Raw genomic sequence first — 9,870 nt, 5'->3', positions numbered from 1 at the left:
ATAAGAAATTCTAAAACTAGGGAGGCAGACGAATCAACGGACTACTCACGGAGCTAAAAAAGACGAGTATGGGAGGAGATATGATTTTTTGAAGTTAGACTAGAAAACACAACATCAAACTCGTGGGTAGCTATTTTTGTGGCATTTTTTGTGGCATTTCCTTCAACAAAGATGCACGATTTTCATATTACAACCCGAGTAACCACTTTTGCTTAATAAAATATAACTTAATTAATACTACAATCTTAACATATTTGGACATAAAAAGAACATGGAATAAGGTATTGGATATATATATATATATATATATATAGTATTAAATTTGTGTCTGATTGGAAAACGAAAAGAATGTGAGAGTCATGGAAGGTCCAAAATCAACATTTTAAAGGTTAGAGGTAAAATTAATTTTTTTATGCAAAAGCTGAAGGTCATGGGGAAAAAGGAGCCTGAGCAATCCAACTACGTTGGCACCCTCCGAGAACATACGACAAACAAGGTTCCAATACTATTAAAGGAAGTAAGGAATAAAATATCAAATACAACTTGCGCTATGTAAAACTAACCAACCTTAAAATTTGCTATACTTGATAAATTTGGAACTAAATTCATAAAGAACATAGGAGAAGAATCGCACCAAGTGAACTCTCATGCAATTAAACCAAAGTTCGTCAAGAGATTTGCAACATAGTTTTAATAAACCAGATTACATTACTTTCAAAAAACTAAACAAATTACATTAATACAAACTATAAAAAGAAATTACATGATGAATAACGAAAACCTCTATAGGCGGTACAGATACTTTAAGAGAGCTTATATATTAAGCCACTTAGAAAGATTCCATCAATGGAAGCTGAACATCTAACTCAGGGGAGGTGCCATAAGAGTCGCTTCCTTACCATTGACCGCACTCTCACTATTATCCATTTCTTGTTTTGGAGCTTCCACAACAAAGAAAAACAAATAGTTAATAACTCATAATTTTGAGATAAATTACACTGATGGCTTATGAACTTTGATTTTACTTTCATAATTCAAAAATAAATTCAGATTTAGAAATTTACCATAGTAATTCATCAAAGGTGTTTTCCCTTCTTCCTTCACAAGTTCTAACCTGAAAACATCTCTCTCTTTTATCCCATTTTCTTCAACAAATTCAATCCATCCATCTCTAATAAAAACATCACCATTTTTATCCATCTTTGTTTTCACTGTCCATGAATTTCCCATTTCATTCTCAATGGTTATTTCTGGACATTTGCTAGTAGCAAGACCATTATCCCATGCAAAATCTCTTGGAATTTTCTGCAAATTTTTATATCAAATTGTGAAAAATAAATAGATCAATATTGGGATAAATTGCAGCGATGGCTACTGAAGTTTTGGGGTATATTTCACAAAGATAAAAACTTTACATTTGCTTTCAATAAGTTAATCCAGGTCAATTTATGTATAACTACACATATTGGCCCAAATGATTTTATGGAACAGCAATATTGGTGAAATTGACCCCAAATTTCAATTACCTGTAATGCATTTTACCTATTATTATTGATTGAATACTTATGATTTGTACTCACAATTTGACGGTTTCTAACCCGAGATGCAAAAACCAAGACATAGAAATAAGGTTTCTCCATGGATGAAGCAGTTTCCTGATTGTTTCCCATATTACGTTCTGTTTTGAACTCTGCAATATAGCATTATTAGTTATAGGAGAGCTAAAAGTAAAAATTATTACTTGAGTTAAATGAATGCTAGACATAATGTTAAAGTTAAATATCTATATATGATAAAAAAATTATCTTTTCTGATCCATCATAATTTTTTAGGCTTTCTACTTAACCATCACCCACTCTAGACCAAGTTGTTGCATAGAAAGAAAATGCATAGATACAATGTAATCTAAGATTATATGAATATATTGCACATGACATGAATATATTAATGTATATAAAATGTTCCCATGGAACCGAAGTACTATCACCGTCCCTACCCCATCACTGGGAATGGAGATTATTAAATGTTGAATATAAAGTGGACGAATTGAACAAACTTAGTTTTATTAGATCAAAACTAATATTCTACAAGATCACTCACACACACCACTTTATTTTATTTTTTTATGTGCTATGCAAGCATTCTCTAATTATATATTTGCTGCATACATTACAATAGCCCAAATCTATATATATACTAGTATATGTCGGTGGAACGAGATTTCTAGAATAGCAATAATTGTCAAATTTCTAATTAATCTAATTCTAGACTTTTCTTTTATTTTCTAAACCTAAACTCTTCCAAATCCTAAAAATTTCAAAAATTAGTGGTGCTTACTAAATATCTAGAGGATTCTAAAAATTGGTGGTGTATTTCTCAATACTCCTCCTCAACACTAATTTTTAGTACTCCGTGCTTGTTAGCCATTCGAAGTTGCTTTTCTCAAATATTCTTTTGTAACCTTTTTTCCACTCCTTGCTTGAAGATGCTTCTCCATATATCGTAGGCTCCTTTATCATAGCTTCTTCGATCACTTGTATGCCTTTACCAAATACGACTTGTCCACGCTCCTCTTTATCGTTTATGACACGATTGGGTTTTCCCACTTCGTTGGGATTGTCGCACTCTTCTTTATTGGTCTCACTCAACTTACGTCGCCTTGACGCATACTTGTACTCTCTCTTCGGTTGTTGTCGTCGTCCTTCTAGCCAAAATTGCCAAGCATTCCCTAGCTTAGCTAATTCGCTCAAACTCTTGACTAGAGCTTCCAGCAATACTATCTCCTTGATGATTGCCTTCTTAATGAACCTTTGTTGATTGTAAGCGTCTTGCTTACATTTCCTCGACATAACAACTCCACCTTTAGCTATGTTCGTATTGTGCTCCACTTTCTTCTGTGAAATATGAACTTTGGACATCTGCATTGGCATATGCTTCACCCTTTCATTGGGTGAAAGAAATTTTGGTGAACATGCTGGCTTAATTTTCACCATCTTACTTTTTCGTGACATCGTCTTTATCATTGCTTGCTGTTGACGATTCACCTTTCCTTTGACTAGTGGCGTTTCACATGAAGCTGGTGACTCCTGTTGGGCATCTCTTTTGTTCCTTTCTTCATTGGAAGGCTCCACGAGTGGTTCCTCATCACCACCACGATCTTCAATCTTTTGTTTAGAGTTGAGGAGCTGAAGGCAACCCAGCTGCCTTATTAGTTCCTCCTCCTTTTGCTGCCCAGCAGCAAACGCTTGCTCTTTCTTTCCATCCGCTATGGATGATCTGACTGGATCACATAACATCGGCTCTACCATGGCACTTGAAGCCTGGAAATCTCATTCTTCTTCGCTTCCTTCTTGAGTGTGTGTGGATGTAACAACATTGCCTTCTACTTTCCTGTACCAACAATCTCGTGCATAGTGACCTCTTTTGCCACAAACATAGCACTGGTTGTTCTTTGGTCGATACACCTTCTCGTCTTCTTCATTATGGTTGTGAGTGTGGTGAGCTCCCCCTTGTTGCCAACTCCTTCTTTGTGGACTTTCTGCCATCTGTCCTGTTGTTTGAACCTTCCGCCATTTCTCGATCTCGCAGTGTCCGGATCCTTGCTATTCTTATTACTAAAAAGAGCTTTATCTTCATCATTAATTGAGACCTTAGACATTTGTTTGTCCAGGGCCTCTTGATTAGCCAAAATATTTTCCAATTCATTTAAATTTGGCTCTTTAGCCCATCCACGGGTTGCTGTGACAAGTGCGTTAAATTCTAGACGCAACATATGGACTATAATTCTTTTAATCATTGTTTCGGTGATTTTATTTTCAGGATCCAATTTTGAAATTTTTTTACATAAAGTTTTAACTTTAGTAAAATATTCACTCACCATCATGTCGTTTTGCGATACCGATAATAACTCGTTCTCGAGTTGTTGGAGCTTGGCATCATTTTTCTTTGCTAATAATTCCGTTAGAGTGTCCCATGCTTCCTTAGGGGTCTTGGCATCCTTGATGCGTTGTAGGAAATCGTCCTCCACCGAAATTGATAAAGCATACATAGTTTTACCATGCTTGACCTACCATTTCTTAAGGTCATTTTGTTCCGTCGGAGGCGTTGTTTCGTTTCCTCCAACAGTCTCCCACAAATCTTGGTCGAGCAGATAAAATTGCATACGAGTACTCCAAGTACTATAATTATTATTATTGAGTTTTTCCAAAGTGCTTACCGAGGTAGACATGTCTGCCATCACGACTTGGTTATCTCCTTTAATTAATTAAGTAACACCGACCAATCATTTTTACAGTCCCGGACTGTGCGCTAAAAATACCTCGTACCACCACGATCCCGAATCGCGAACTTTCGAAGCACTCGACTCCCGGTCTCTGACCGTCTGCTTGCACTCGACCACGTACCGATCCCTCACCGCCCGCTCTGATACTACTTGTTGAATATAAAGTGGACGAATTGAACAAACTTAGTTTTATTAGATCAAAACTAATATTCTACAAGATCACTCACACACACCACTTTATTTTATTTTTTTATGTGCTATGCAAGCATTCTCTAATTATATATTTACTGCATACATTACAATAGCCCAAATCCATATATACTAGTAGTATATGTCGGTGGAATGAGATTTCTAGCATAGCAATAATTGTCAAATCTCCAATTAATCTAATTCTAGACTTTTCTTTTATTTTCTAGACCTAAACTCTTCCAAATCCTAAAAATTTCAAAAATTAGTGGTGCTTACTAAATATCTAGAAGATTCTAAAAATTGGTGGTGTATTTCGCAATATTAAAAGGTATGAGTATTGCCCGCCTCATTGATAAACTTACTTAATGAAGAAGTAGCTTTAGCTTTTGATGCAGTCTCAGTCTCAGGTTGCTTATATTTTTGCAATTTCCCTAAATCACAAAAACACATTTAAGATGTAGAAGATTTGAAGTTTAATGGGTGAAAATTGAATTAGTTAGTAACTTAATATGCCTTTATTCCAATATATAATTCAACTCAACTAGTAAAAAATGAACTTACAGCTAGATTTGTCTGCTACATCCTCACGAATTTTCTGCAATTGATTTCAGATATGAATAATCATCCTTGAGAATTAACAAAATTACTATATCAATACTCACCAGCTGAGATTTTTCATGGTTGGAAGGGTCCGTAGCAGTATGAAGATGTGCAGGTGATGAAGAATAAGCCTTCTGCTTAATTTCTGGATGTTTTTGCAATTAATGGGGACAAATATGAAATAGACAAATATACTATTGCTCCTTTGATTGCTGCCTCGACAAATAGGTTATATAATATTAATGGCCTAATACACCATCAGCTCCCCGAACTTGTCATGATAGTAGATTGGCTCCCTGAATTTTACAAGTGTCTTACCAGCTCCCTAAACTTGCTTATTTCGTATCACCAACTCCCTAAACTTGTCCATAAAAATTTATTAGCTCCCTCAACTTTGCAAATGTATCACCAACTCTCTAAACTTGCTTATTCCCTAACAACTAAATACAAAAATCATAATACTAACTCAGATTAAGGTGCAAAAATAACCCTAACTTTTTGGGTCAGGAATAATTTTACCCCTAACATCTAAAATGGTGAAATTTAACGGACATGACTCTTGGTAAACAATATTAACTCTCTATAAATACAGATACAGAAATGACTCTTGGACACTCTATAAATACAGATACAGAACTGATTCTTGGATAATACACTGTACCAAATTAAAGACTATTAATTACAAGTCTATTATTTCAACACATCCCCTTAAACTTATAATTTTTTTATCCCTTAGTAACACTAAGAACAGCTCTCAATCTGCTGAAATCTTCCAACTTCAAAGCTTTAGTAAAAATATCAGCAACTTGATCTTTGGATGGTACATGCTTGAGTTGAATTTCTTTTCTTCCAATGCATTCTCTAATAAAGTGATACTTGGTGTCAATGTGTTTGCTTGTAACATGAAAGATCAGAATTTTAGCCAACGCAATAGCTGGCTTATTATCAACAAACACAAGAAGCTGCTGCAACATACTCTGCTTCACATGTTGAAAGTGTAACAATTGCTTGTTTCTTAGAACTCGAAGCAAAAACAACAGTTCCCATAAAAAACACAAAACCAATTGTGCTTTTTCTATCATGAACATCTCCTCCCCAATCACTATCACTGAATCCATATCTGAAATTGTTCTGGGAAGAGTAAAATAAACCATAATCCAGTGTACCTTTGATGTATCGAAGTATTTCTTAGTACCTTAGTACCTTTGATGTACCTTTGAATTTTTTTATCCCTTAGTACCTTTGATGTACCGATTAAGTTTATGGAGCTGATGAGACACTTGCAAAGTTCAGAGAGCTAATCAATTTTTATGGACAAGTTTAGGGAGCTGGTGATACTGGTGAGACGCTTGCAAAGTTCAGAGAATCAATCTACTATTATAGATAAGTTCAGGGAGCTGGTGATGTATTAAGTCTATTATGTATTAATGAATATAAAATAGGTAACCCGAATGATAATTAATAGATACTAGTGTTGCCTGCCTCATTGATAAACTTACTTAATGAAGAAATAACTTTAGCTTCTGATGTAGTCTGCGGTTGTTTATATTTTTGCAATTTCCCTAAATCGCGAAATACATTTAAGATAAAAGATCAGGAACTTAATCGGTAAAAATTGAATTGGTTAGTAGCTTAATATGCCTCTTTTTCCAATATATAATTCAACTCAACTAAAAAGAAATGAACTTACTGCCGCATGAGCCAGATTTGTTTGCTACTTCTTCATGAATTTTCTGCAATTGATTTGGGATATGAATAATCATCGGCAAGAATTACTCTATTGCGTTAACATTAATACTCACCAGCTGATATTTTTCAAGGTTGGAAGAATTTCTGCTTAATTTCTTCTTTTCTGGATGTTTTTGCAGCCCTTCATATCACATCATTAATCAAAAAAGCAACATTTAAGTACATAACATAAATATAAATATATTGTTTAATTTTTTTATCTTGATTTTTACCATTGATGGTTTAGAATTTCTATTTTTTCCTCATCATGTGAATTGGTTGTTTTGAAACCATACTTGTTAATTTGAGAACATGTATCTTCCCATTTCTAACAAGCTGAACAATGATGGAATCAACTAGTAGCAGAATCACGGGAAAAGTTATTTCTAAAATATAACTTCCATAATATCCCTTTCAAATAAGAAGGGATGCCAACACAAAAATGCTATGAAATAGCCTTCAAATCAGATTCATTTGAAGTTAATCTTGAACTGAACTTTACCCTTAATAGAATGTTTTGGAAGATGCTGTTCTTGAATTTCAGTCTGCTCCTCTTTTATAGTGGTAATTGGCAGATATTCCTTCTCACAAGCAACAAGTTCAACTTTACCGCTGGTTTTCACTTGATTCCCTGCATTACACAAACATAATTATCAGTACAACAAATGTTATCTTTAGCTAGCAATATACCCACTTTCAGACAACTACTAAGATTTAATCCCAACTAATTGGGTCTTCCAATCAGTCCTTAAATACACCGTCACTAAAGGTCATTGAAGTTTAGAGCTTGTATTTGGATCATAAATAGTAGGGTAAATAATTTATTAGTCCCCTAGTTTTTACTTAACACACTGTTTAGTCCCCTATTTTGAAAAACACATTTTAAAGTCCCTATTTTTTGCTAATATAACCTTGTGGTCCTTTTATCTATTTTTTTAGATTTTTAACCGAACATATCTTAGCTTTTAGAACAACCACCATGTTAATCTGTTATTTTATATATATATATATATATATATATCTGTTTATGCTAAAATATAATGCTTACGCGTATAAAAAAACTAGATAAAAGGACTAAATGGTTAATATTGGCAAAAGCTAGGGACCTTATAATATGTTTTTCAGAATAGAAGAACTAAAGAGTGTGTTAGGTAAAAACTAAAGGACTAATAAATTATGTATCCTAAAAAGTATTTTTAGCTCCCAAACTTACTTAAACTCATATATTGACTTACTTAAATCTATTCAACCACTATGAAATTAATCTTAAAATGAGGGAAAATCTAGGGTTAGAAAACAAGAAATAGATTCAGATGATCAATAACAATATGGAATTGGGAAATGAACTTAAATTACACAAAGAAAAATATACCAGTAGTTGAACCTTCAAGAACATTCTGTTCTTCAATTTGAATTTGCTCCTCTTTTATAACAGTAAGGGGAGGATATTGTTTCTCACAAGTAGTACGGTCAAAAACCAGAACATTAAAAACAAGATCTCCATCATGTTTGAAAACCAAGAAATCCCCAATTTTCAAGTCATGATCTTTCACAAACTGTTTCCAGCCATCTTCAAATCGTCTGCCATTGATCTTCACAGGCCAAAGCTTTTCCCCTTTTTTGCTTCTCAACATAGCTTTCTCACATTCTTTTCCGTTCAAGTACTTGGAGAAATAAACTGGAATTAACTGCAAAAATCAAAATTCAAATGATAATTTTTCTCCAAGCAAATAATTACAGTATAGAAAGAGTAACTTGGCTTACAAAATTATCCTCAAAACCAGGAAGGAGTGGCTGGAAGAAAGCTGGTTTACTGTAAAGAGTTGAAGACATTGTGTTTGTATGATACAGATTTATGATAGCTTGGATTTTGACCTTAAATCAACAAATATATATTCAAGCTAAACTTGAAGGAGGTATGAAATCTCAAGATTCCCCAGCTAAACCAGTAGAAATTGGAAAATCCCCTTTCTTACACAGATGAACCCTAACAAAAGTTCTCATACACCAAATATATTTTGAATGATAAAAAGTTGCTCCTTAGAAAGAAAGAGATGAATTTATATCATTCTTAACCCTAACTATTACAGCGAGGATCAATTTTACCCATAATATCTAAAATGGTACAGTTTTACCTTCAACATTGGCTAGCAAAAGCAATTTTACCACTCAATTTTAGGCATTATTATAAAATACTGATATTTTGGTTCATTTATTATGTAACAATTGCACATCAAGTTTGTTTTAAAAAAAATTCACTTTTTTATGTGATTTAATAAGGGAATGAAGATTAATATTTATAAATTCGGTGAAATATTTTGATTTTTTTTTGTCCAACTCGTACAAAAGAAAATATATTTTTTTTTTATTTTTTTCATATTTAATCATATGTTTACGATCTGTTACTAACGAGTGATAAAATAACTCACATATGAAGTGTATATGATAAGATTGATGACCAATAACATAATTTGATGAATCGTTTTTCAAATTGACCTAATTTGACAACATTAGGGGTAAAATTGCATCATTTTAAATGTTAGGGAAAAAATTGCTCCTAACTGTAAAAGTTATGGGTATTTTTGTACCTTATCCCAACTATAAAGACTAATGGGGTAAAATGGAGTAAGAGTAAAGGGGTGGCAAGCTTGTAAATAAGGTGGTGGCATGAGTTGTAAACAAGGGGTGACAAAGTTGTAAGCATTGTTCAAAATGAAGGCCGCCTTGACCGCCTACGCCCCGTCTAAACGCTCGAAATCGAGAATCCGCCCTGATTTTCTCTGACTAGTCCCTCTAGGCGTTTTTTGGTTCCAAAGCGATTTTTAGCCGCTTGGACTCAGCCTAGGCCACCTCAACACCGCCAACACCGCCTAGGCGCCGCCTAATCGACGATGAAGAAAATCATTTTATATTGTGAATTTATTTTTTTTCTTTATTATAAATCACTTTTGAGTTGTTTAAATGACATTATTGTTAAAATGTTAATGTTTTTACATTTTTAAAGATATATGTTCCAAATATACGTGTTATCTATATTAAGTAATTTTATACTATTGTTTTTTGATAGTGTA

The 9,870-nt window shown here is 33.6% G+C and overlaps 1 protein-coding gene across 1 annotated transcript; it reads right to left on the bottom strand.

Annotated features, from left to right (window-relative positions):
* Positions 1-643: 643 nt before the first annotated feature.
* LOC136203661 (B3 domain-containing protein REM6-like) lies at positions 644-8,793 on the bottom strand. Its single transcript, XM_065994864.1, has 12 exons — positions 8,564-8,793; positions 8,172-8,487; positions 7,302-7,430; positions 6,874-6,941; positions 6,762-6,804; positions 6,571-6,633; positions 5,134-5,216; positions 5,033-5,066; positions 4,834-4,902; positions 1,581-1,690; positions 1,065-1,305; positions 644-941 (listed from the first exon to the last, which is right to left on the bottom strand). Exons 1-12 carry the CDS (start codon positions 8,630-8,632, stop codon positions 862-864), a joined length of 1,305 nt encoding a protein of 434 aa, XP_065850936.1. The 5' UTR covers positions 8,633-8,793; the 3' UTR covers positions 644-861.
* Positions 8,794-9,870: the final 1,077 nt, after the last annotated feature.

The sequence above is a fragment of the Euphorbia lathyris genome, chromosome 8 (assembly GCF_963576675.1).
Source record: "Euphorbia lathyris chromosome 8, ddEupLath1.1, whole genome shotgun sequence".
In the NCBI taxonomy this organism is placed as follows: domain Eukaryota; kingdom Viridiplantae; phylum Streptophyta; class Magnoliopsida; order Malpighiales; family Euphorbiaceae; genus Euphorbia; species Euphorbia lathyris.
The sequence above is the reverse complement of the archived record's forward strand: the minus strand, read 5'-3'. Positions and strand labels throughout refer to the sequence as shown.

Coding starts and splice junctions, on each gene's coding strand:
- LOC136203661 (XM_065994864.1), bottom strand. CDS start 8,632: ATGTCTTCAACTCTTTACAGTAAACCAGCTTTCTTCCAGCCACTCCTT. Junction 8,488..8,563: donor CTGGTTTTGAGGATAATTTT/GTAAGCCAAGTT, acceptor TGATTTTTGCAG/TTAATTCCAGTTTATTTCTC. Junction 6,942..7,301: donor TCCAAAACATTCTATTAAGG/GTAAAGTTCAGT, acceptor TGTGATATGAAG/GGCTGCAAAAACATCCAGAA.